This window comes from Electrona antarctica (genome assembly GCF_951216825.1).
Source record: "Electrona antarctica genome assembly, chromosome: 2".
Classification (NCBI taxonomy): Eukaryota; Metazoa; Chordata; class Actinopteri; order Myctophiformes; family Myctophidae; genus Electrona; species Electrona antarctica.
The window spans coordinates 22,767,800-22,795,114 of NC_136807.1; the positions used below are offsets into that span (position 1 = coordinate 22,767,800).

General features: G+C 41.9%; 3 protein-coding genes across 5 annotated transcripts in view; 2 read left to right on the top strand and 1 right to left on the bottom strand.

Moving 5' to 3' along the window:
- LOC306934868 (ubiquitin-conjugating enzyme E2 variant 1) overlaps positions 1-27,315 on the bottom strand; it is a 521,434-nt gene that overhangs the window by 480,756 nt on the left and 13,363 nt on the right. The window contains exons 1-4 of one of the 3 annotated variants that reach the window (XM_079517678.1): positions 25,745-25,899; positions 21,778-21,926; positions 20,461-20,586; positions 17,902-18,968 (exon numbers count right to left, since the gene is read on the bottom strand). The exons of 1 other annotated variant lie outside the window; for it this stretch is intronic. In XM_079517678.1, the coding sequence (XP_079373804.1) occupies positions 18,822-18,968; positions 20,461-20,586; positions 21,778-21,926; positions 25,745-25,766 (444 nt within the window). In that variant the 5' untranslated portion in view covers positions 25,767-25,899 and the 3' untranslated portion in view covers positions 17,902-18,821. Of the gene's footprint in view, positions 1-17,901; positions 18,969-20,460; positions 20,587-21,777; positions 21,927-25,744; positions 25,900-27,315 lie in introns of those variants that run through there. One more of the 3 variants, XM_079517679.1, reaches the window with a different exon arrangement.
- On the top strand, positions 1,921-6,993 carry LOC306917991 (uncharacterized protein). Its single transcript, XM_079496015.1, has 2 exons — positions 1,921-2,227; positions 5,330-6,993. The coding sequence occupies exons 1-2, from the start codon at positions 1,953-1,955 to the stop codon at positions 6,132-6,134; spliced, it is 1,080 nt and encodes a 359-aa protein (XP_079352141.1). The 5' UTR covers positions 1,921-1,952; the 3' UTR covers positions 6,135-6,993.
- Positions 8,523-16,796, top strand: LOC306936480 (proteasomal ubiquitin receptor ADRM1-like). Its single transcript, XM_079519999.1, has 10 exons — positions 8,523-8,662; positions 10,270-10,496; positions 10,655-10,771; positions 10,990-11,113; positions 12,798-12,884; positions 13,154-13,235; positions 13,841-14,082; positions 14,284-14,441; positions 15,304-15,406; positions 15,810-16,796. Exons 2-10 carry the CDS (start codon positions 10,287-10,289, stop codon positions 15,911-15,913), a joined length of 1,227 nt encoding a protein of 408 aa, XP_079376125.1. The 5' UTR covers positions 8,523-8,662; positions 10,270-10,286; the 3' UTR covers positions 15,914-16,796.

Below are 27,315 nucleotides of genomic sequence, written 5' to 3' on the forward strand. Positions count from 1 at the left end.
CGTGTCTCTATTAGACACGTGGATGCAGTTTATTCTTTAGAGACTCTCTAAACCAGGGGTAGGCAACGTTAGGCACGGGTGCCAACATTGGCACAGCAGAGGGTGATCACTGGCACAAGTGTGAGAGAGATGATTTTTCTTTTAAATTTAAATATATATATATAAAAAAGGTTTACAGTTAAATTAAGTCCACTCACATCTGTATGCAAACGACATCCTGCACATAATTCTACAATCATTCAAACTCACATTCATTGTTCTCTGACAGACAGACAGACAGACAGACAGACAGACAGACAGTCAAAGTTTATTCTATTCTATTCTATTAAATTAAATTATATTATTGTCCCACTTTCCCTGCGCATCATTGTAGGGTAGGCCAGGTAGGCCTACTATAATAATTTATAAATAAAAACACTTCAAAACTAGAAAAAGTGCCCTTCTGGGCACAGGTCTCCACCAGGATTGATTGATTGATTGAAAAATGTATTAACAGTTTGCAGAATTACAGTACATTTCAAGCACAAACTCAATACAAAGGCTGTTAACTGTGAGTGGACGACCCAATTAAGCATTACACTTGTTTCCAATAGGGTCCACAATGTTCAATTCATCAAAAACATTTAGAGACATACAAATAGACACTTCTATATAGACAAAGGACAGAACAGGAATTCATCATAAAGGAGGTAAAAAGGGAAAAGAAACATATACAGTGAGGGGAAAAAAAGGGGTTCATTTGTTTGTTTTCCTTGGAGGAGCTGCGTTGGGTCCCCAAGTCGGCTCCGTGGCGGAGGATAGGATTGTGTGTGATGTTTAGGAGTAATATAAACGTGTGTGTGTGTGTGTGTGTGTGTGTGTGTGTGTGTGTGTGTGTGTGTGTGTGTGTGTGTGTGTGTGTGTGTGACATGACTTGGCCTGTTGTAGCGCCACCATGAGGCTGATTTGAAAACTGTCAAGTGGCATGTCTTCCTCAGCCTAGTAGTGGGAATAGGCATGCACAGTTTCACCGCAATCGGAAGCTGCGTTGCGGAGTTGTGGCAATTTGTACAAAACGGGTACAAAACGGGCTACTCCTGAAAACTTTAGAAGCCAATCGTAGCCAATCAGGATGGATAATTATGAGAAATACATATGTCGGCCTCCTGGTGGCGCTATAAAGAGCAGATGTGAAAGATTCCAGGCAAAGGTTTTTCCTTTGCCTCTACGGAGTGTGCATACATGGTTTTACACAGATCGGTGCAGTTATAGGTAAAAACACAAACCGGCCAGTTATAGCGCCACCATGAGGCTGAGTTGAAAATATTCAAGTGGCAATATCACGGAAATCACACCATGTGTTCATGATTTGCAGCATTTTGTTTGAAACGGAGCACTCCTGCAAACTTTGGAAGCCAATTTTAGCCAATCAGGATGGAGTCTGAAAAATCTGAAAGACCCGTTTCATTGAATGGCTCTAGAGAGACTGTGTACCAATTTGCGTAATGTTTGGACAAAATCTGTAGGTGTACTGTCAAAACATTTGTTTTGCACAAAGCGGCCTCCTGGTGGCGCTATAACAGGCCAATGTGAAAACTTTGGGGCAGAGGTTCAGCTCTGGCATTCAGGGAGTGTGTGTGCAGAGTATGGCTGCGATCAAGCCAACGGTGCCAGAGATTAGCTGTTCACAGACGGACGGACGGACACACGGACGGACGGACGGACACACGGACGGACGGACGGAGTGCAAAACATACTCTCTCCCCATGCCTTCGGCCTGGTGGAGACAATGATGTACTATAATTAACTATAACTATAACTAATACTAATATCCACATGGGGCGCTACACTCGGAATGTGAAACTTTCAGTCTCTACTAGACATACACCCACCCTCTTGTTTAGATTTGTTGATTGTAAACAATCCGCAGCTTCCCTCAAATCAAAGGTTACTAATACTAATATTCCTCCCCAATGCCCATTCACCCTGTGCTTGTGAGAACATTCCACAGTTCAAGACGAGTTCAGAGGATATTTGTGATGATGTCTGAGGATCATGATGGTAGAGAAACGGACGGTGTTTTTAGAAGGTTTGAGTCATTAGAAGTGGACAATGTGTACCAGAAGTTTGAGTCGTTTGATTTCGAGGGGAACAGGGTGTTTATGGATGGGCTGGTGTCTCTTCAGAGGTCCAACATTGATGCCAATACTGACAAACTGTTGCAGATGAAGATATTCTTCTATAATAGGTACAGTCAGTATGTGTTCGATTTGTTATCTAGTCCAGTGACACTAACCCTTTTTTACATTTCTAGGACCCACAGGTGGAGTTTCATGTGGCTCTGTCTGGACCTAGCCCTGGTCCAGTAAGCACTGGACCAGGGCTAGCCTAGCCTCGGTCCCAGGCTCACTTAACTGCGAAAAAGAAGAGCCTGGTCACAACCTAGGACAAATAAGCTATCTAAGGCAGGACTTCCGCCGTGTAACCCCCCCCCGGAAGTTAACGTTTTTTGACCAATCGCCGCGTTGTGTTCCCGAAAATGTATTCCCGCTGAAATGATCATTGGGTGGGGACTAGTAAACACAGCCGCACCGCGTGACGTAGTTATCTTACACGCAACACTTCCGCCACTTCCGCTGATAGTCTTTTCAGCGTAGGTCTTGGCCAGGGTGGGGCTAGCCCCATATGTGCCCTCTCCCTACGCTCATTCTGTAGCTCCGAGATGAGGTCACAGAAAGAAACCCCTCCCACCCCGTTCAGAAACGGCGCATGTTTCCACAATTCCCCATTGCTTACCCTTTTCTTAACAATGCACCAAAACCTTGAAGTGACGTTCCGGGTTTACACTAATTTACCGTCAACAACGGAAAAGAAAATCCAACTAGCGATTTGAACCGAGCCTTTACGAAGCGAATTTTGTCAGTCGCTTCCATGTTTATCAAGGGATTGGTGCGTGTGCGCGGGCATGTCGAGTGAACTGAAGTCAGTTGGACATTTTCGACCAGGGGAGGCGCCGGGGAGGCGCTAAAGCTTTTCAACTTCCTTGAAAAACATGCTAAACAACCGCTGTAACGCTCGTGTAACCGTTTAAAGTTGGATTTTCTTTTCCGTTGTTGACGTTGAATTAGTGTAAACCCGGAACGTCACTTCAAGGTTTTGGTGCATTGTTAAGAAAAGGGTAAGCAATGGGGAATTGTGGAAACATGCGCCGTTTCTGAACGGGGTGGGAGGGGTTTCTTTCTGTGACCTCATCTCGGAGCTACAGAATGAGCGTAGGGAGAGGGCACATATGGGGCTAGTCTGAACCCAGCCTCTCACTGCAACAGAGAACAGAACAGCACATTAGGGGCTCCATTTTCGTCACCGCTAAACCCCTTATCCCTAAACTTCTTTGCCTTTTTTACTATTTTGCTAAACATTTTTGAATAGTTAAAATGGCCAGTCTACAAGCTCACAACGTGTCAATGTAGATTGGCTAGTTGAACTATTCAAAAATGTTTTGCAAAATAGTAAAACTAGGCAAAGAAGTTTAGGGATAAGGGGTTTAGCGGTGATGAAAATGGAGCCCTAGGTCTCTTAATACACAGCACCTGTCCTTCATTTAATTGACACAATGTGCTGCAGGTGTGCCTGTGAGCCAGCCAGTCACCCCACTCACAGACAGCATAGATCACGCCCCCTGCCACAGTGTTCTATTTGTTCTAGTTTTATTTATTTATTTTCTTATTTATTTGAAAATGTTAATAATAATTAAAAAGTAAATGTGGGAAACAAAAAATGAAGGGACCCATAAATGGGTTCCGACCCAGTGTTTGGGAACCAGTGAGCTAGACGCGAAGGGAGGGACTTTCCCACGAAGGGAGTGGCTGGAAGGAGCGCTGCGCCTTGTGATTGGGTGAGATGGGCCGTCAGTGGGGCGCTTCGCTGTGTTCATTGTAGAGGGGGAGGATTTACTACTTTTCTCTGCCTATCGAGTCGCAACTCGAACCGGGCTGAGTCGGCTCAAGCAAACTTCGCAACGTTCGACACAGCAACTCGTTTGCTTTACAGCGCCCCTCCCTCGCAGTCTAAAACAAGGGCGAAAGTCCCTCCCTTCGTGTTAAAGTCCCTCCCTTCATGGAGCGGAAAACTGTCGTGACTCGCGAGCTAGACAGCCCAACTGGCTTTTACTTCCTGTAGGCCTATCTGTGTGACGTAGGTGGTCGCCACCATAGATATTCAAAAATATAGATGCCCCATTGGCCGCTGCAGTTCATTGAAGCGACGTGTCTCCATTGAAGGCAGGAAGTCAAGCGGAAGTGCCATAGGGAAGCGCTGAAGGCACGCTGCGTCGCTGCCCAAGTGACGTCACTCATGTGACTCCTCCATGTCTCTTGCTGTAACTCAACAACTGACTACTGGCCAATCACAGCGCAATGTCTTTTCCGGGACTTCCATTACGCTCAGGCTTCCGCTATGCTTCGCAAGGAATTTCTGGAAAAGAGCCGAAGAGGCGTCTACCTATATATGTCTATGGTCGCCACTTTAGGAGGCCAGAAGTAGGCTGGAGTCTATTAATTCCAATGGGAGAAGTGAACATGAACACAACATCTGAACCATTCTTCAGCCCCCGATGTTCAATAATTGGACCCATTCTTCTTCAGAAGCCACATGTTCATCCCAACATTCTGACACAGAAAATCTTCAGAGAGGCAAATCGGGAGAAAGTCTACATTTCTCTGTCCCAGCAGACCTAGTACCAGTAAACATAGGACATGAATGAGATCTGACGTCAGATCTGCTTGCTACTTAGGAGACCATTTGTGTACCATTCCGCGCCTAGTGGCGAAGTTTGGACTGGGCTATTTGTTTTCTACCGGTACCCGCAGGACTGACCTCCTGTTAGTCAGACCATTAATACCACTATCCCTAACCTCACAGGATGCCACAGGTGATTTTTAACCCGCAGCACGGATTAGTTTTAACCCGCCACGCATGTCGGGAGCCACGGGTGATTTTTAACCCTCAGCACGGGTGAGTCTTAACCGGCCACGCACGTCTGACTAACGGGATGTCTGACTTATGGGCAGTCCCCAAATGTGGCGGGCACAGGTGGTATTTAAATACCTGTGGTCAGGAACAGGCGGTCAAAATAAAACCAGCGGGCCCTGCAAAATCCCGCATCCTCCCGCCTCTCTCTCTCATTCATTCACTCAAGCTGTGCTCTGTGCGCAGCTCGTCGCGTTGTGGTATACCTACAGTATAATATTGCGGGCAGTTGCAGGATTAAGAAAATCCTCCTACACAGTGATACCTGGGACTACAGTTCTACACATAGACTAATGGTTCCTATCATTCTGTTTTCACCCAGGTTCATAGAGCCCATAGACCTGACGGGGTATAAACACTGGTGCTCAGGGTCCTCTGCTGTGGATCATACTGCTGAAGCACTGGGGACAACAGGGAGCCACCTAGCACCTTCACAACCACACTGTGCCCAGAGACATATGGACGTTGAACAGTCCCTTACAGCCTGCACTGTCCACCTGCCGTCATCAGAGTCTTCTACAGCCACCCGGCATTCATCAGAGTCCTCTACAGCCACCCAGCATTCATCAGAGTATTCCACAGACACCCAGCATTCATCAGAGTCCTCTACAGCCACCCAGCATTCATCAGAGTATTCCACAGACACCCAGCATTCATCAGAGTATTCCACAGCCACCCAGCATTCATCAGAGTCCTCTACAGCCACCCAGCATTCATCAGAGTATTCCACAGCCACCCAGCATTCATCAGAGTCCTCTACAGCCATCCAGCATTCATCAGAGTCCTCTACAGCCACCCAGCATTCATCAGAGTCCTCTACAGCCACCCAGCATTCAATAGAGTCATCTACAGCCACCCAGCATTCATCAGAGTCCTCTACAGCCACCCAGCATTCATTAGAGTCCTCTACAGCCACCCAGCATTCATTAGAGTCCTCTACAGCCACCCAGCATTCATTAGAGTCCTCTACAGCCAGCACTGGCAACCAGCTGTCCTTTGCAGAGGTGATGCGTCTGGTTCAGGCAGGACAGGATGTTCCTGGCGTCTCCCACGTGGACGTACAACCGAGCAACCTGAACCCAACACCTTCTCAACTGACCAGGAGACTGAAACCATGGGAAACGTAGTCTTTCTGACGAGGAGAGACTGAAACCATGGGAAACTTAGTCTTTTTGACGAGGCGACTAAAACCATGGGAAACGTAGTCTTTCTGACGAGGAGAGACTGAAACCATGGGAAACGTAGTCTTTCTGACGAGGAGACTGAAACCGTGGGAATGACTGTCTGTTCTCTACAATGACTGTCTGTTTAACGGTTAAACTGTATCCCATTACGTGGTAACTGTAATGGGTTAAAGCACCCCCTACGGTGCATCCGGCTTTGTGTACGTGTTCGGGGGAGGGAAGCTGAGCGGGAAGGGTGACATCGGTCAGGTACATCTAAGGGCTGGGGCGGAGCCTGTCAGCAGGGAGTGTTGTGCGGGAGGAGTAGGACGAATGGCCCACATCCTTCCAATGGGGGCTCCTCACTGGCCGGTGATCCAGTAGGATACAACAGCAGTGACTGACAACACAGGAATGTGTGTGAGGAGGAATTAATTTGCACAACGACTACATTAGGGAGAAAAAGTGGGTACAAAAATAATTGGCTAGCCGCTACTCTAAATGTATTAAAAGTGTGAGCATAACATACATAATTTGAAGATGGTTGAGAGAGGGTGAGTTTGGAATGAAGCAGCTGTAGAAACCATTCAAGATTCTTATGGCGACATAATCTCATACAGGTGACGGACTGACGGCACAGCATCCATTGTGTTGTGCTGCGACAAGCTGTGAGCTTGTAGCTCTGCTATGTTCACTGTAAGCTAGGGGTCTTCCATGTTTTTCAGGCCAAGGACTCCTTAACTTAGAGAGAGATGGAGCAGCGACCTCTACATGTCATATTGTATAACATTGTGTTGCAGATTAAACTTTTGTGTATTCTGGGTATTTGGCTACACTACTATATGTGACTTAATGATGACCTCTTGTGGTAGAATGCTGATAGTGATATTGCTGTATTTTTTGCTGTTTTTGCTTCCAACTGATGCTTGTCAGTCACAGACAGAGGTAGACGGCGATGCCTCATTCGCCCTGTCTGGAGGCCTCCAGTCAAGTGACTCACATCCCTTCCTTTCATTACGTTCTTTTGCACCAACGCTCTCACTTGAGAGCATTTGCTCCAGAGCCAAAGGAGGCGTCTACCTTTCTATGTCTATGGATGGTCAGTCACACCTACTGTCCCATAATGCAACAGGACTGTAACAAATGTCCCATAATGCAATGGGACTGTAACAAATGCTGTTCAATGTCACTTAAGCCTTATATCGTCTGTGGGATGGATATGTCCAAAACGTTTTACTTTTCAGGATTCAAATTCAAAAATAGCTTGTGGTTATGCTACTTTTGATGCTTTTGTGTGATGCTGTAGTACAGGGGGTTTCAACTGGTTGTGAATGAGGGACCACCACCACCCTGACTCGGAATCAACCCGGGGACCACCGTTGTGTTGGGTGGGGATATGGGCTGAGCAGCTTTTGTGATACTTGCTATGCATCCCACCCCACGAGAACCGTTCGCCCCACCGATTTCAAATTTGACACACACGTTCCACACCCCCACAGGGAGTGCAGTGTCCGGTGTCGAGACGGTCGGACCCATGGTTGTCCAGAACCGCCACAAAAGGCCTCTGCCCGGGCTCTGGACAGGGCCCCTGCTCAGGCTCCATATATAGAAATAAAGGGACATATAGAGATAGCCTGGCTAATAAGCCAGACTAATATCACACAACACTGCAGGCAATTTTTTTTGCCAACGGCTGATTCGGTCTGGCTTATTAGCCAGGCTAATATAGAGACGGATACAGAAATCTCCATATATGGGCATAAAAGGGACACAGACAGATGGGTGGAACGGATACTCTGACACGGGTACAACGGGTATTGCATAGCCGGTTGGAGCATGTATCTCCAATAACTTCCATCGTTACTGACTCGTTGCTCTACAGTTATTTTATTTTACTTGTGGAGTGTTTATGCAACAACACCTCAGCAGCATTGCCTCACGTGACCATATTGATTGATTGATTGATTGATTGAAATATGTATTAACAGTTTGCAGAATTACAGTACATTTCAAGCACAAACTCAATACAAAGACTGTTAACTGTGAGTGGACAACCCAATTAAGCATTACACTTGTTTACAAGAGGGTCCACCTTGTTCAATTCATCAAAACATTTAGAGACGTACAAATAAATAAACACTGGATGGTTTACTTAATTTACTGATATTTTAATAATGTGCTTTAAATCATGTTGTAGCAACTAGCAAGTAACAATGCAACTCATGAACCAGGCATTCCTTACTAGTCTCTCGAGACACTGCTGAAAGAGGGCGCTGTTTTTCCTTTATTTTTTGACGATTGGTTCTCAGATTGCTTACATACAGTGTCTTCTCTACCGAACATGCGCGGATGTGACTGGCGTGTTTTCTGACCAATCACAGTGAAGGAATGGTCACGGTCAGCCAATCATCAACCTCATGCTCCTAAAAGGTTTACTGTCAGTCTGTCACTGCCGCTACTGCCGCTAACAGTCATTCATTCACAACAACAATGTGAGTATGTTTATTTATTTTTCTGTATGATTATGACATGACATGAGTATTATGATCATTGTCTGTAGGTAATGCATTTACATAATAGTCTTTTTGTTATATGATTGCTTTTATGAGACAAGGGGGGCACGATGATGATCTCAGTTCCAGGTTCCAGCGGTTTATTATAAGGCAATATTATTTATTCTAAGAAGACTATGTTCTATTATAAGAATACTTAGATTCGTATGTAAACACAGTGTAAGTCAAGATGATTTTAACAGAAATACAACTGTATACTGACTAAGTATATAAATGGGAAATGCATTTAAAGGGAAGACATTTGGTTATTAGCCGAACGCGAACGAATAATAAAAGCCTGGGTACCGAGGCTATTTAATTGGTTCTATGTTATTCTATTTTAGAATATAGAAACAAATGTCTCTCTATGAAATGATAAACATATCTCTCTCTCTCTCTAGAGACAGACAGACAGACACGTGTGTGTGTGTGTGTGTGTGTGTGTGTGTGTGTGTGTGTGTGCGCGCGCGCGCGCGGGTGTGTGTAGTGTAGAGAGACTATTTTGGTCATTTTATACACACTGTTAATTCAATGTATTATACTTATTATCTTTATTTATAATAAAAAAATCAGACCTGTCTGAAGTGAGTGGTGAAACAGTGCCCCCTGTTGGTACCCTAAACATACATAGGGACAGACAAAGATGGGCATTGGAGTGGCTGCACCCTATGGTTGCACCACTCAAAAATAGCAGATCCGTGATACTGTAGATCGGCTGTTTTCTCTATTTGTGATAATAAAGGTGCTGGAAGTGATTAAAATAATAAGAGACCATTTTGGAACTGGAACACTTAGCTGATAAATGGATTCTCTCTTCTGATTGGATGAAATTGGCGACCCACCTCAAAATGTATTTTCTGTCAAAGATGAGAGACCCCTGTTACTGAACAAACACTCTATAGCAAAAGCTGTAACACTTTTCAACATTAAAAAAAATCCAACAAAAAATATCAACACTTTTACAATTACACATTGTAATACAGTGGTTATAACCAAGTCGTATTTCTTTATCGTCCGCATCCATTGCATCACTCACTTCATCCCTATAGGCTACATTTCAGGCATTTGAAAATAGCAGATCTACAAGCTCACAATGTGTCGTGATAGATCTGGTATTTTAAAACTCATTCCAGGCTAAGGACTTCTTTAACGCCTTTTTAATGAAATCCCGCACCGCCAACAACGCCTTTAACTTGTTATTTAGCGATTTGATAAACCTATAAAGTTGGCTTACCTACCGCTAATCAAAGCTCTCGTCGAGTGGCAGCTCCATGTTCGATTGCTTCCCCTTCAGCCTCAATGCATTGAAAGAAGAGCAAGGTGGTGGATGAGGCCTTTCTAGTCCTTTTTAAGAGTATTCCAATTCAAATCGTGCTGGATAAATAAAGCGATTGTGTTTAGTGGCTCAATAGCAACTCCCCGTCACCGCGCATCTAAAATATGAATGCTTCTAAAGACTCTTAGCCAGTGATTAATCCGATCAGATCTGAATTCCAGACTTTTACTTGTAACAGTATTTCAGCTCCCCATCTCTGTTTCCCATGCAGCTTTTCTCCTCCTCATCATGGCGTCTGGAGCGTTGTTCCCCAGTCTGGTGTCTGGGTCTCGGGGCTCCTCCAGTAAGTATCTGGTGGAGTTCCGTGCCGGGAAGATGACCATGAAGGGCAGCACGGTGACCCCGGACAAACGCAAAGGGCAGGTGTACATCCAGCAGACCGATGACTCCCTCATCCACTTCTGCTGGAAGGACCGAACCACCGCCAACGTGGATGATGTATGTTACAACAATTTACAATTTATAGGCATGTAGCAGACGCTCTCAAATACAGAGAAATTTACAGTATTGTGTGTGTGTGTGTGTGTGTGTGTGTGTGTATAAACTAAAATAAATGTGAACACTCAATTAATTTGTTAAATCATGTAATTAATTAGGACCTGATCATCTTCCCTGATGACTGTGAGTTCAAGCGTGTCAACCAGTGCACCACCGGCAGGGTTTATGTTCTGAAGTTCAAGGCCGGCTCCAAGAGGCTGTTCTTCTGGATGCAGGTGAGTGAGTGTTGAGGTGCGTTCAGACTTGAATTTAAATATTCGCCTCGGTTCGTCCCGTTTGTGCTGCGCCAGGTCGTGCCACGGCACCTTTAATGTAAAAGAAATCAAAAGGTTCCTATCACACAAAGATTTGTGAAGATCCCTGATCTAGATGTTGGTACCACACGGAAGTGATGTAGAATCTGTTTTTATCTTTTTATTTTTTATGAACCCAGGAGCCCAAAACGGACAAGGATGAGGAGTTCTGTCGTAAGGTCAACGAGTATCTGAACAACCCCCCCATGCCTGGGGCGCTGGGCAGCGGGGGCAGCGGAGGGCACGACCTCTCTGCCCTGGGAGGTACAGTACATTTTTAATTTTTTCCTCCCCACACACATATCTGTGTGTTTGCTGTTGTCATTGCTGTTGTAACCTGGCTCGCCTGCCAGTGAGGAGCCCCCACCGGGAGGACATGGAGCCTTCATTCTACTCCCCCCGCCCAACACTCAAAATGGTACTGAATACTTTCCACCACTGCATCTAATTCATTTGTGGCTGAACAACAGATCCGTGACATTTCGCTTAGCAGCTAACTTAGCTTTAGTCAAACCGTGGTTGCCAGCTCTGTACCAAGAGACACAAGATAATGTGGCACAAAGCCTCAAACAAGCAGAGTGCATCATGTCATTATAAACCATAGCATCCCTATTCTGATTAGGTCATAATAAGTGGAGCATTTGGAACATCATTAATTATTAGTATTGTTGTGGATTTATGGGGATATTATCAATTTAGTATTGTCCGTTTTTGGTATTGCTACATCCCTATAAAACAAGCCTTTGAGCTTAATGCTGTACCACTTGTCAGCCAGTAGATGTCAGACCAGACCACAGGATCTACCGGTAAATATCTCAATATATATGGGAGATCAACTACTACAACCACAGTTATAATAGTTATATTGTATATACAAAATAATATTTATAACATATAAATTGGTCAAAATAACTTTTTATTCAATAACAAGGTTATGGATTGCAGCTTCAAAATACTAAATAATTTCTTCCTATATTCAGCATATTACTCGATCGATGCTGCTAGAGTCATTACCCATACATATTTCTTGCCTTTCTTACCTCTACTATTTCAAACTTTATTTTTCGTGTTGTTATATTTTATTACATTTATTTTTACATTTTTATTTCAAAGACCCTCAGTTTGATATGCAGTAGACCACGGACCCCCTTTTAGATACCATTCTGTATCTCTGGGACCCCAATCCCCAGTACCAGTGATTCTCAACCTGTGGGTAGGAACTCGGAACCCCCAGGCGGGTCCCCACATGATTTTGGGGGGGTCCCCAGATGATACCTTCCTAAAAAAGACCATTACTGCATGACCATTACTGCATGAAAAGTAATCAACAAACTATAGCCTACTAACAAAAAATCACACCCGTGTGAAGTACATCATCAGGAATACATCATCTCATGAACAACTGAATTTATGTGATTGGTTACTAGCCGATTTGCTCGTCTACATATGACGTACATTTTCCCTTCATTGTAAATGGCATTTAATGTTTGTGTTGCCACAAATTTACGTCATGGGGAGACAAAAGCTGTATATAGTGCCCCTCAAAAATGGATCAAACATTGGCCAAATTGTCAAATAATATAGGAAAGAGGCAACATTTTTGAAAATAGTCGAACTACAGCTTCGCAACTCGCATTGCGAGCCGTTGTGTTTCACTATGTATCTGTGGAACCGAGTCAAAGAAAATGTAATGCCTCAGCTCCTACATTCCAAGTGCTTGTCAGGGTGGGGGGGTCCCCAGTTCAAATATGATTATTTTGGGGGTCACTGCCTGAAAAGGTTGAGAACCACTGCATTAGGCTGAGAGTGTGCAAACAGAACCAAATGGACCTGTGAGGTCCACCCGTAGCTCCTCAAGGACCCCTGGGACCCAGTTTGAGAACCACTGCTCTTATTGACAGCTACTGTGTTGTTCTAGTAATAGGTATTGTGTTGTTTTGATTGACAGGCGAGGGCGGTCTGCAGAGCCTGCTGGGTAATATGAGTCACAACCAGCTCATGCAGCTGATTGGTCCAACTGGACTGGGCGGGCTCGGTAAGACACACTTCATAGAAAAAAATAAAAGTATTATTATTATTTATAAATAAATAGTATGGATGTGGCTCTTGAAAACAATGTGATGATCAATGATCACACTTAATTCATAACTTTTTGTATACAGGTGTGTATGTAACAATAATTTGTGGTTGTCAATGTCATACAATCCAAAGACTAACCTGGACTTGTCTCACGTCACTGACATACCATTCCTGTCTGTCTGTTGGTCTGTCTGCCTGCCTGTCTGTGTGCGTGCGTGTGTGCAGGTGGTCTTGGAGCTCTAGCAGGTCCAGGTCTAGCCAGTCTCCTGGGCAGCAGTGCTCCTGCAGCCAGCAACTCCTCCACCAGGTAACAGAACCCACATGATGCCTGGTCGGGTCTCCAGATGACAGTGAAGTGAAAGAAAGAAAGAAAGAAAGAAAGAAAGAAAGAAAGAAAAAGAGCATTACTGGATCAAAAATAATCGACAAACTATACTATAAAAACTGGTCAAACGTTGGCCAAATTGTGTCAAATAATATAAAAAAAGAGACAGAAATTGTGAAAATAGCCGATCTACAGTACAAGTTTGTACAATAGGGTTGGCTACTGAAATTCAGTTCATAAAATTCCTTAAAGTTGAGTATTATTATCATTGATGTAATATTCACCGGGATATTTTATTTCTTATTTTTTATTTTTGGGGTAGTGATTTTAATTCATTGATTCATTTTGTAAAATGTATGATCACTTAATTGCTTAATTGTGTATGGGAAAACTGAAAATAAAGCTTGTTTAAAATATAATAATAATTGCTCAGATTTATAGCGCTTTTCTAAATACCCAAAGTCAATAACAAAACAAAAGAGGAACCAATTTATGAATGAAGATATTGACCACTTAATAATGGATAATGACTGATCTTCTCTTCTGTTCTTTCTCTTGTCTGGCCTCTCTCTCTCTCTCTCTCTCAGTCCGTCCACGGCAGTCACGCCCACCTCCAGCGCCACGCGGCTAGGCTCCTCCCAGGTTCCCACTACGCCCATCACGCCCTCAGCGGGCACGGGCGCGGGGGGCTCTCCCACGGCCACCACGCCCTCCACGCCTACGGTGCCCTCCCTGGCGGCGGGCGGCGGCAGCCCCACCCAGCCCATCCAGCTCAGTGACCTGCAGAGCATCCTGGCCACCATGAATGTGCCCCCTAGTGGACAAGGAGGTGAGGAACTCTCTCTTGAAAAGGATCATGCTGGTCCAGTCAGGCTGTGTAATCCGAAAATGTCCCTGTTTAATGTGAATTCAGTGAATGTCAAATTCCACCACGTACTGTTGCTTTTACTGTTCTAATCCACAGGATTAACCGTGTCCTTTAAGTGGAATTGTGTACTCTAAAGTGTTTTTTGTGTGTGCGTGTATGCAGTGGACCTGGCCAGTGTGCTGACTCCAGAGGTCATGGCCCCCATCCTGGCCAACGATGAGGTCCAGCAGAGACTGATGCCCTACCTCCCATCTGGAGAGTCTCTGTCCCAGAGCACCGAGGAGCTGACCAACACCTTGAGCTCCCCACAGTTCCAACAGGTACACACAATATCATATTTGATGTACAGGTATATCAGGTTATGAGTATGTTCATTTTAATTATAATATTTGATGTATTTCAGGTTATTAGTATGTTCATTTTAATCATAATATTTGATGTATTTCAGGTTATGAGTATGTTCATTTTAATCATTATATTTGATGTATTTCAGGTTATGAGTATGTTCATTTTAATTATAATATTTGATGTATTTCAGGTTATGAGTATGTTAATTTTAATCATCATATTTATGCATTTCAGACTGAGTATGTTCATTTTAATCACTGTATGTTCATTTTAATCACTATATTGATGTGAGTATGTTCATTTTAATCATCATAGTGATGTATTTCAGGTTATGAGTATGTTCATTTTAATCATATTTGATGTATTTCAGGTTATGAGTATGTTCATTTTAATCATCATAGTGATGTATTTCAGGTTATGAGTATGTTCATTTTAATCATATTTGATGTATTTCAGGTTATGAGTATGTTCATTTTAATCATATTTGATGTATTTCAGGTTATGAGTATGTTCATTTTAATCATATTTGATGTATTTCAGGTTATGAGTATGTTCATTTTAATCATATTTGATGTATTTCAGGTTATGAGTATGTTCATTTTAATCATATTTGATGTATTTCAGGTTATGAGTATGTTCATTTTAATCATATTTGATGTATTTCAGGCTATGAGTATGTTCATTTTAATCATATTTGATGTATTTCAGGCTATGAGTATGTTCATTTTAATCATATTTGATGTATTTCAGGTTATGAGTATGTTCATTTTAATCATATTTGATGTATTTCAGGCTATGAGTATGTTCATTTTAATCATATTTGATGTATTTCAGGCTATGAGTATGTTCAGCAGTGCTCTGGCATCGGGACAGTTGGGTCCTCTTATGAATCAGTTTGGTTTGCCTGCAGAAGCTGTGGATGCAGCCAATAAAGGAGGTAACCATGTCAACGTTACAGACCTTTATCTTAAAACCAACAAAACATGCATAGAGAATAACTTTTGTCAGGCAGAAACCTTTTTTACTTTTTGTGTTAATTAACTACTTGATCACACGAAAGTGTCACAAATTATACCTGGTTGTGTGCCAAAAATATCCAATCCACAAGCTCACAACCCGTCGCAGACTTGGAGATCGGCTGTTTTCGGAGAGCGACACCTATCATGAAATGACTTGTCTAGTAGTTCTACTGGATCTCTTCTCCACTAGTCCCTAACATTTTAGTCTAGTTTTTAATTCATTTTTAAAGTATGGGGCGGACACATGCTGCACACGAATGTGTGAGTCCAACCTAAGGCTTATGAATCTATTGTGGAATTTGTTTTTTGTTTTGTCCACAGATGTGGAAGCGTTCGCAAAAGCCATGGAGACGGAGACCAAACCCGACGAAGACGAGGAGTCCAAAGACAAGAAAGAGGAGGATGAAGATATGAGTCTGGATTAGGAGTTTTAAATTAACATTAATGCTTTATTTATTTAGCTAACTGCTACTGTGGGGTTTTTGGTTTAATTTATTTTTTTAACATTTAATTATTCAGATGAAATTTATGGTTAATAATGCATATGACTCCAGATTCCATAAGATGTGAAGCAGCATTTTAATAATATTATCATTAACAGCTTTCACTAGTACTGTGTTTATTCATATTTAGGGCTGTCACAATATTTTACTTGACATTTAATTGTCGCACAAATAATTGAGATGAACGATTTAATTGGGTTTCTGCCGTTGAACATTGGAACATTAATATGAATTTAAATGTTAATTTCTGCTTGGCTTTTAGGCTCTAAACAAAAGGTGTACAGGGAACGTATGACAAATAACTTACATAATTTTATCACTTTATACTTAAAAACCATGAATAGTAGAAAAGGCCAATCTACAAGCTCAACACCCATCACATCATGGTGCGTTTTGAGCTTGTACATCTGCTATTTCCACTATTTTTTGAAAATGTGTGAACATTTGTTTTTTTATCGATTATGCAAAACATTATTGCAATTATCTCAAAATAATAAGGGGATAATGTAATAATTGCAACATCCCCCTCTACCATTTAACTTCAAACTCCATGTTACTCATTGAAAATGCACGTGCCTAGTTCAGGTGATATTATCCCCCCACACCCACTGAGAACCACTGCATTCATGTATGGAATTAACACATTAATGTACACATGCTGCTTTTGGGATTTTAGGTTGAAATGTGTGGGTTTCGCTTTAAATGTACATGTTTGTTGTTATAGGTTGAAGTGAATCAAGTTCAACTTGTACTTGTATTGTAGCTGCATGAGATCTGCTACCCTGGTTAAGACAAAGGGAACATTAAAAACATCAGTAATAATCATGACTTGTCTCTTGTATTTGTCAACCATGTGCACAGTCAATTCACCCATGATCTGGATGTGTACTGAGCCTTCATATACACACACCATATCACAATTTGGCAAACTTGGTATTGATAGTGCATGAAAAACGACATACTATGGTCGTATCATTGTAATAATCCAAATCTACAAAGTAACAATATTTGGCACTGAGATGTAGAGTAGAAGTAAAAGCACTGAAAACTGGAAATATAGTACAGTAAAATACCTCAAAAACACGGCAAGTAAATGTACTTGTAACTTTCCACCACTGACTAATATAGGGATAGATGCCATTATGCCCCAGGTCTATTTTCCCCCTTTACATTGCAATTACATCACTCCATCAGGAGAGGGAGACAATGAATAGGCTATAAAATGTATGGGTTATTAGACTGTTGACTCAGTCACATTCCCTTGAGAGTTCAACTGAATATTTGGCTAAAGTAAACTCCATCTTGGGACTAGAATTTCAAACCCCAAACCAAATAACTTTACGTTATATAGTTCCTGCTGTTCTACATATTGCCAAACAAGTCACAGACTGAGGCGTTAACCTTTTCAATTAAGATTGTACATGCTGCTGAACATATTGCTAGTATAAGCACTACTAAAATAACCGGAAATGGCAATCTCAATGCTTCCATAGAAGACATGCCAGTTTCTATAGAATCCAAATGACTGAAAACTATGAGTACCCAATCTTTTTCTGGACCAGGGGCCACTCTAAATCCTTCAAAGCATTGGCAGCCCACCAATCTGATATCAATATTGAATTAGACTATATTTTCATGAAGAGCAGCAAAGTGAACTATGCATAAATAATATTTATCGGGTCTACATTATTTTTCTGTACATGGGAAAAACAATAACCTTTGTTGAAATGGATCTAATGGAGTCATTATTGCTGCTGGCTACAATCTAGTACAAGACAAGGGCATTCATTTACAAAACACATTGAATTGAATTATGCAGATAAATGGTTTATGCCCAACACCAAAGATATAATATTGACATAGTATTCTCCATGTTATACCAAAACAAAAGGCCACACACACACACAAGGTACACTCAATAAGATTATTTATGTTATTGTACAATCTGCATTTATAACAAATAATAAAAAAAGATTAGTTAAAGATGTACAGTATTTGAATGATCGCGCCTGGTGTCATACACACACACACACACACAACTCCAGTGATGGGAGGGGGCGGTGGGTGGCAGCGCCTGAGAATGAAGTCATGAACATTGAGTGCGTGTGTGTTAATTTAGGTATATACCCATGTATGCTTGTGTATATCTGTTCTCTTCATCGTATGTGTGTGTGTGTTACTATACTTGAGGGACAAAGAAATGGACATTGTGAGGACACTTTTCCTGGTCCTTACAAGAGGTGGTTGTCTTATGGTTACCTTTTTTTTTTACATTCAGGTTTGATTTATACTCAACTTGTGCGCTGCTGTCACGCCCCCCCCAAAATAGTTGATCTACAAGCTCACAGCACACAGTGTGAGCTTGTAGATCTGTTTTGGGTGCATGGCACCAATGCGCAAATTAAACTCCGGCTTTAGGTTAGGGTTAAAAATGGCCAAAACAAAAACAAAAGATGGAATTTAGGAAAATTACCGTATGAAAATGTAGATGTCTTAACAAGTATAGTGTGTGTGTGTGTGTGTGTGTGTGTGTGTGTGTGGCCAAGCGTTGGCGGGCGACTGAATGTCACGAGATGAGAAGATGGAGGGATGAAGTCGAACGAAAAAGAGAGAGCGCGAGAAAGGAGAAAAAGAAAAGGAGAGGGAAACAGAAGGAAATTTGGAAGTTTTCATTCAGCAGAGAGTTTTGGAAGTGGTGACGGTTTTGATGGTCCTGCTTGGTTCAGATTTGACCCTTCTGGTTGGTTCTGATGGGTAGGCGTTTGGATTCAGTTGGTGTAGTTTTGAGCCTCTGGTTGGTTCTGATGGTGGGTGGGTGGGTGGACTGGGTTCAGTTGGTGTAGATCTGACCCTCGGGAGGTTGAGGCAGCTTCATGTTCTCCTTGCACATCATCAGTCGTCTAAGCTCCTGTAGAACCACCCGGATGCTGTACGAGTTCTGCCACTTAGCCAGCGCAGACACCGCCCTGGTATCCACCTGGGAAGAAAACATCAGGACCGTCAGCATTCAAACATACATATATATATATACACACATACATACATACATACATACATACATCTCAGAAGTTGAAGGAGTTTTAAAGGACCCACTTTTAGGCCAGTGCAACAGAGCATGCTTTTGCCTTTTTTAAAACCTTACCCATTTTAACCACATACATACATACATACATACATACATACATACATACATACATACATACATACATATTAAACTGAACTATCAAACCCACTCTAAAAACGAATTAAACTAAAATTGTCAACAACCAATACTAAACTATAATGAAAAATCCCAAATTATTAGAATATTAGAACCTTGATTATAAGAAACACATTACTAATAATAAGCCTGCATCTACAAATCTGATGTCATTATATTTGGAGTCCATTTTGATTGAAACTCCTAATGATTCCATTCAGTTTCAAGTGGGGAGGTCCATATTACCTATAAAGTGTTTAGACAGTGAGTCTAGACATTGTAGAATAAACCTTTTCATCTCCTATGAAACCACACCACAAATTGTTTTCGGTCTTTTACTGACAAATATGCGAGGAAACAAAGTCTTAAAGGTCAGCAGTGTCATATCAGTGTCCGTGATGAGAGCAGAAACTTGACTTTCACTCATTTTATCAGTACAAATGACTGCTTTTTATTTGAAAACTTCAGCTCACACTTACTCAATCTTAGTTGTTCAGGTTTGTATTTTTCTGCTTTGAAATAAATGTATTTTTGTCTTTACACTTTTCCATGATGTCTTACAGTATGTAAAGAATGAAAGAAAGAAAAGCAGGTGTGCTTCCTCTGGATACTGCCCTTGGTTAAGGAAGTGGGTGCTCAGCTATAAATACAACTTATCTCATAAAAAAGCGGCACTGCGCTGCATTTTCCACTTTGGTGGTTTGAGTTGATGTAACCATCAGTTCTCGCTCTACATTAAATATCTTAGCTAAATACAAGCTGGCATCACATCACGTTGAAGGAAGAGTGAGTAAGTGAGCTTGTAGATCCGCTATTTAGCCGCCTCACACTACAGAAACAGGAGATAGGTGCCTGCCCAATGGGCCACATGACTTGGCAAAAGTCGGCAAGGCGTTCTTACTTATTGCTCCATTGATTAGAAATTGATATTCCCAAACAACATCGACTTACATTGCAGGGTGATACAACTCTCAAAGTCATGCAAACAGCCGATTCTGTCAATATATATATATCACAAAAGACAAAACCCAATATGAAGAGTATTTGAATTACAAATTTAGACTTCTTGTTGATTTAGCCATCTGTATTAGGAGGAAGACCAGGACTTCATCCGAAGTAGATCGTTGTTATATTACAGAAACAGTACTGCTACTTTTAATTAAGAAAATCAGTGTGTACTTCTTCCAGCCCTGTGCTGTAGCAACAAGTAGACATTCTACAGGAGCATTGCATTTCATCCATCCATCAGGTTAGACAGGTTTGTACTCACCACGCCATTGGAGTTATGGACACCATTCAAGTTTATCTTCGTCACAAATCTGACAAACGGCGGCGTGTCTGGGTATCTGGGCCCGCATTCCACCTTAAGACTGTACATACGATTCTCATAGATTGTCTGTGGAACACACACACACACACACACACACACACACACTTAACATTCCACCTTAAGACAGCACATGCGATTGTCTGTGGATCACACACACAGAACAATGTATATCAGCTTTTCATTACAGGTTCTGTGCTTTTTAAGTGTTAAAATATCTCTATATTCCTGTAGTAATCTTTGATATAGTGCGTTTGTTCAGCAACAGGGGTCTCCCCAGATCTTTAGAAAACACATTTTCAGGCTGGGATACCAATTTCATCCAATCAGGACAATTATAACTGGTGACACACAGAAATGGGCGGACACAATTTTAACTGGAACACAAGCTGATAAATTATATTTGATCTCCTGATTGGATGAAATTGGCAACCCACCTGAAAATACTTTGTTTATTAAAGAGCTATTATTTAAGAGCTGGAAAGACAGGGAGACTGTTGAAATGGACCCTTACAGGTCTCCAACTCTGTGAGTGTACCAAATTACCCTTACGAATACGGGTCTGTAACTAAAGTGTAAAAATGTAATCAAATGACCCTTATGGGTCTGTAACTCTGAGAGTCAGGGTTCCTACACATTTGAAATTCCATACTTTTTCCAGACTTGCCAGGTGGCGATCTTCCCTGGGTAGAAAGAGCGCCACCTGGCATCCCCGAGAAAACGGAACAGCAGTAATAGTCTGGAAACTAATATTTTTCCATACATTATTTTACATTTTCCATACTTTTCCAGACCTGGACCGGTTCTGGAACTCTGAGAGTGTAATAATGGAACTAAATGGACCCCATACAGTTCTGTGACTCTGAGAGTGTATAAATCAGTTATTGAGGTCCTTGAAGTTAAAAACGTTTCCTAACCACTGTGGTTGGTTGTAAAGCGGTGTGGGTGGGTGGTTGGTTGTAAAGCGGTGTGGGTGGGTGGGTGGTTGTAAAGCGGTGTGGGTGGGTGGGTGGTTGGTTGTAAAGCGGTGTGGGTGGGTGGGTGGTTGTAAAGCGGTGTGGGTGGGTGGTTGGTTGTAAATCGGTGTGGGTGGGTGGTTGGTTGGTTGTAAAGCGGTGTGGGTGGGTGGGTGGTTGTAAATCGGTGTGGGTGGGTGGGTGGTTGTAAATCGGTGTGGGTGGGTGGTTGGTTGGTTGTAAAGCGGTGTGGGTGGGTGGGTGGTTGTAAAGCGGTGTGGGTGGGTGGATGGGCCTCACTCACCCTCGGGGGTCCGATGATCATCCCTCTCCACCGTGTTAAGGTCATGTCCTCGTCATCCTCCAGACCCCAGCTGACTGTGCCATCTCCCACGCCTTTCTGACCTTCTTCCAGCTCTTCAAGAAGCCGGAAATTACGAGGAACCTTAACGCCTGTGAAGGAAAGATACACACCACATTAAGGATGTACTGATCATATATCGTCACTGGCCGGGCAGAAACCTTAAGGGCCCTATCTTGCGCCAACCCTTATCACTATTAATTACTATTTTGAAAAACATTTTAAATGAGTTCAACTAGCCGATCTACATTGACACGTTGTGATCCTGTAGATCGGCTATTTAAACTATTTTAAAAGGTTTTACAAAATAGTAAAAATAAATAGCTAATAAGTTCAGGGATAAGAGGAAAGGGTAAGATACTAAGATATAGCCCTAAATGTGAATTAACATCCAACAAAAACAAAACCAGCAGATGAAAAGTAAAATTATTGGACAAGCAGGGCTTCCACGTGACAGACACCAGCCGTAGCTCGGGTTATGGCCATTGGCCAATATTTGCCTCACCGACTACAATCAGCATATCTGCAAATAATTAGTTGACAGCAATAATTATAATTAATGATTAGAGCCATTTCATACCACAAGGGGACAATTCTAGCCTGACACTGAATTTTCATTTAGTTTCACTTCATTATTCAGACTGAAAGCCCTCCCCACGGCAGGAGTTTCTGGAATGGGCGTTGTCAAAGCAGCAGTCTTCGTGTGGTTTCCTATCGCTAACCTGGTTGCTAACCAAACAAATGGTCAACGAGCGCTACTAGCATTTAAAAGTGGTAAAATTTGTTGGATGATGATGTTTATAAAACCTGTCGTTTCTGTAAAGAAACCATTTATCATAGGTCGATCAGATTTTTGATCGAGACTGACAACAGACCTGAATCGCCAGGACATTTTATTTTTTAATGGTAGCGATTCAGGGCTGGAGCCACATTTCATTTTCAGCTTCACCCCGTTGGGATTCGAACCTGGGACCTTCCTTTTCCCAGGTGGCCTCAGTCTCTGGTACCCATTCACCTACTGGCCGCCCACGTAGGTGATGTTTATCTGTTATGCATCCATTTTGTGCTGGCTATGTTGTTGGTTAGGTTATGAGTCATCTGAGCTCTACCTGACGAAGATGTATGTCTCCCTTGCACAAAAGGTGGAATAAATAAATAACAAAAACTAAAAAACTCTAATATCAGTGTTGTACCAGTATCAGAAAAGCTGTTACTATTTACATTATTTTACTAACTTGTATAAACTAACTTACTAATTTGTAGATGCATTATTAATGGAATTTAGATGTATTCCTAGATAAGTAGTACTAGTTCTCAAACCAAGTTCTAATTTTAAGGACCCCCATAACTCGGTTGTGCAAAGCACCAACCTGCAGGAAGTTAAGAGGTGCAGTGTCTTGCTCAAGGACACTGACCAGGAAGACCGAGAATCATACCAGGATTGGAACCTTCAGATTCTCAAGCGGCCGCTCTACCTCTGATCACTGCCGCCCCTCAAAATTATTCAAAAATATCATATCATCATTATGATATATTAAAGGTTCAGAAAGTGGTATTTTTTGGTTAAAGCAAACAGTTTTACTGTTAAAAAGTTACAGCTCTACATTGTGATAGCAGTGGTGGCCATATTGTGGTGCCACAGATAGAAAACCCATTCATTTGTTCCCATACATTACCGAAAACTATTTATATAAATTATTTTAAGCCTGGAACCAAGTCATGCTGGCTCCTGGTGAATCATGGAAAATGGCAATACATTTGATATTGTGTCAAAAGATATTTGAAAAATGCAACAAAAAAAGGGTAATATACTATACAATATATTAAAACATTTTGTGCCCAAGACGTCCACAGACGTCCTTTTTTTGTTTTGTGGGTCTAAAAAGTGGGCACCCTGGGTCGCCATTTTGAAAGATTAAAAGGGCACATAATGTCAACTAAAGATTCAAATATTTTTTTTTACACAGAATCAAATGTTTATATATTGTGATAGTAATCATTGCAATAAACGTCACTGTTCAGTAACGGACCGTGTTAAATACCTCTATATTGTGATAATACTAATTGCTATAGTGGCTTTTTTGCCCAGTAACAGGGGTCTCCCTGTCTCTCCAACTCTTTAATAAACAGGAAATACATTTAATTTTTAGGTGGGTTGACAATTTCATCTACCAGGAAAAAAAACCCCCACAAATCAACTTTGTTCCGTTTACAATTGTCTCTGCTCATTTTATTCATATTCATCCCTTCCCATTTCACTTGTTTATCCTGTATGGCCTGGCTGCAATCTCATGATTGGATGGAATTGGTGGGCTTCCTGAAAATATATGTTCATTAGTGTGTTTGTTTGTTCAATAACACAGTGTCCCTGTCTCTCCGGGTCTTTAATAAACAGAAAGTATATTTTCAGGTGGGGCTGCACATTTCATTTAATCAGGGGAGAGTAACCATTTATCAGCTTAAATGTTTCGGTTCCAATTTTGTCTGCTCACTTCTGTGTCATCACTTAAAATGTCACTTGTTTATCCTGCATCGGTTATCTCTCCTAATTGGAACAAATTGGTATCCTGACCTGTATTTGACTGGAAGACACCTAATACTGAACACTGTAGCAATGATTAAGCGGTATTTAACACTCAATATCTCTCCTAATTGGATCAAATTGGTATCCCGACCTGTATTTGACTGGAAGACTCCTGATACTGAACACTGTAGGAATGATTAAGTGCTATTTAACACTAAAAAGTTCCAGTACCTTTAATAATACACAGATCAGAAATAACCAACAGCCCTTTCCACAAATTGATACGCGAGTCAAAGTATGTTGGTAATGAGAAGGCTTTTAGTTGGCCATGTGGGGTCCAGTTGGGACACCCAGGGGTCCAAATGGATCCTTACAGGTCTGCAACTCTGAGAGTACATTTTGTACACTCTGAGTAAAATAAACTCTGAACTGATTTTACAGATTGAGATGAAGACTTGTATCAAATAATGCCCAAGCTGGGGTCCTTGACATCGAAATGGTTGAGAATGTATGCCAATGCCATATGTTCAAAGCTGCCAGGATTATATAGTTCTAAAATATTGCATCACTCTTGTTGCCACTGCAGTGAAGAACATTGGGTGTCGGTGTGTGATTCATTTAAACACATTTTTACACACCCTAGTTTAGGACGAGTGTGTCGCCTGCCGAACAGTGGATGGCCCTTACAAGTCAGCGACGTACATTATACAACATATATTCGGCAAGCGACGCCGACAGGATGTTTTTATTATTATAGACGTCACGGGACAGCGATGCTTATGATTTATGCTGATCTACTTCTGCTTCTTCTGGGTCAAAGTGACGCACTTTTTTCAACGCCCCAAAAATGACGCCAATAACGCGACCGAACGACCGCGTGCGTTCACGCGTTTTTAGTTTTAGCGTTCGAAAATTACGTCATTAGTGTCGTGCGACATTTTTTTGTCGTCGCGAGGGTCGCGTCGTCGTACGGCGAAGTATAAACGCAACAACGCCTACATGCAGCTAGCTGACGCTAGCTCGCATGCTAGCACACACACACGCACACCCCTGGCGTGAACTAGCATTATTTACATTAACATAACATATTAGCAATAGTGCTAATTATTAATTTAATTGCTCATTAAGCGAACTCTTAACGTCCAAAAAACGACAGGTTTTACGTTACGACTCGGAACAAGAAGCAGCTTCTCTCTTGTGTTTCAACAAGCCACATCCAAACTGTTCGGCATTACAAATACTTTGTTGCATTTTAACACCGCAACGTCGCAGCAACGGCTCCTAAAGGAGCCCGTACTGTGACGGCGTGCCGTTATGTAACATTATAAGAGCAATTCACTGTGGATTTAACGCGATAATAGTTTATTTATCTCGGTCTTGCTTTACCTGATCCGGCGGCGACCGCCATCTTGTCGCTTAATGGCGACGTGCGCGCGCACGCCGTTTTATTTTACAATAGAACGCTCGTGGTCGGTGACGCGCGCGCTCGCGTCTCTCTCTTGTGTGAGTCCTTTCCTAGTGTTCTAGTGTCCTAGTCTGCTGCCTCAGTGCCTCCTCGTCTCCTACAACGTCTCCTCAATCAGGGGGTGGGTGCCGGGTGGGCATTGGGCAACTTTGATCATGATGGAGGGGAGGGGGCCACAGACAGTGGTGAAAAATTAAAATAAAAGTATTTATACTTAAAGGACCACGTTTCACCACTTTTCAACTTATCTTCATATAATTGGTCCTGACTATTAAATGATCATGATAAAATGCCAATTTCTACTCAGTCTGTGTCTCATAGGTTAAATAATTAAAAAATATATATATTTAGATTTGTATTATCGTGAAAAGCCTGCAGTTTCTATTAGCTTGAATTCCTAATCGATGATGTCACTGGTGGACAGGTTTCTGAACTGCCCACAGCCCTCCCATGACCATGAGACACCGTCTCCACACCTTAGCCAAAACGGTCTTAAGCTGCGCACTTCTTAAACTGCGCGCAGCTTAAATTCTGAGTTTTTAGACAGCTGGTGGATGGAAAAGAAGCTCCACCTCCGCGGAGGTGGAGCTTAATTTCCATCCACCAGCTGTCTAAAAACTCAAGCTTTAAGCTGCGCGCAGCCGAGAACTTGCGCAGCTCTTTCGACAGTGTGGCAACAGCTAGACACAGACTAAGTAGAAAAAAAATGGTGGCATTTTATTATGAACATTATAGTGACGACCAATTATATGAAGGTAGGTTGAAAAGTGGTGAAGTAGTCCTTTAAGTAAAAGTATCAATATGCCTCATGCAATGTAGAAAGTAAAAGTCCGGGAATCAAAATGGACTTGCAAGTAAAAGTATGTAAAATGTACTTAAACTTAGTAGAAAGTACTCATTAGCCTATGCAGAATGTCCTATTTCACAAGTTTTCAAATGTTTAAAATTATTTAGAAAATAGCAGATCTTGGGTACTTATGTGGACCTCAAAAATGTTTTGTGCTAAGGAAAAAAAATAGTAAAAAATTTGGACCGCTGGACCCGACTTTGAGAACCACTGCTATAAACCCCATCACTCTCATGTTGCCCATGAGAGTGATGGGGTCGGGTCGGGTAAAAAGGCTGAATTCAATTCAGTATAATATTAATTTTATTTCTATATAAAAAGCAGTAAATGGCATTGTTTTGACAAGCTGGTAAGAGTATATGTTAACTTATTATTAGGCAATGAAAAAGTGAGGTTGCCTTACAAAAAATGTATATTCATTTTACCAGCTAAAATTAGGAAGTACGTTATATTTTCCAAGTAACCTTTCACGGGCTGGTCAGAGTCAGCCAAAGGGCCGCATTGGGCCCGTGTCTGCTATAGAGCACTTTTGTTGACAAAAGTGGAAATTCTGCCCAAAAATCTTGTTCTTTGATTGACTTCATTAAGTGAAGGTGGGCTGTATGTTGGCCCTGGGCCTGGGCCCAGTTGCTCATGTATGTACTA

What these genes read in the sequence shown, in the direction of transcription:
- LOC306917991 (XM_079496015.1), top strand. Translation starts at nt 1,953, where the DNA reads ATGCCCATTCACCCTGTGCTTGTGAGAACATTCCACAGTTCAAGACGA. An exon ending in AAGATATTCTTCTATAATAG is followed by an intron (nt 2,228 to 5,329) that starts GTACAGTCAGTA and finishes GTTTTCACCCAG; the next exon opens with GTTCATAGAGCCCATAGACC.
- LOC306936480 (XM_079519999.1), top strand. Translation starts at nt 10,287, where the DNA reads ATGGCGTCTGGAGCGTTGTTCCCCAGTCTGGTGTCTGGGTCTCGGGGC. An exon ending in CCACCGCCAACGTGGATGAT is followed by an intron (nt 10,497 to 10,654) that starts GTATGTTACAAC and finishes GTAATTAATTAG; the next exon opens with GACCTGATCATCTTCCCTGA. An exon ending in GGCTGTTCTTCTGGATGCAG is followed by an intron (nt 10,772 to 10,989) that starts GTGAGTGAGTGT and finishes TTATGAACCCAG; the next exon opens with GAGCCCAAAACGGACAAGGA.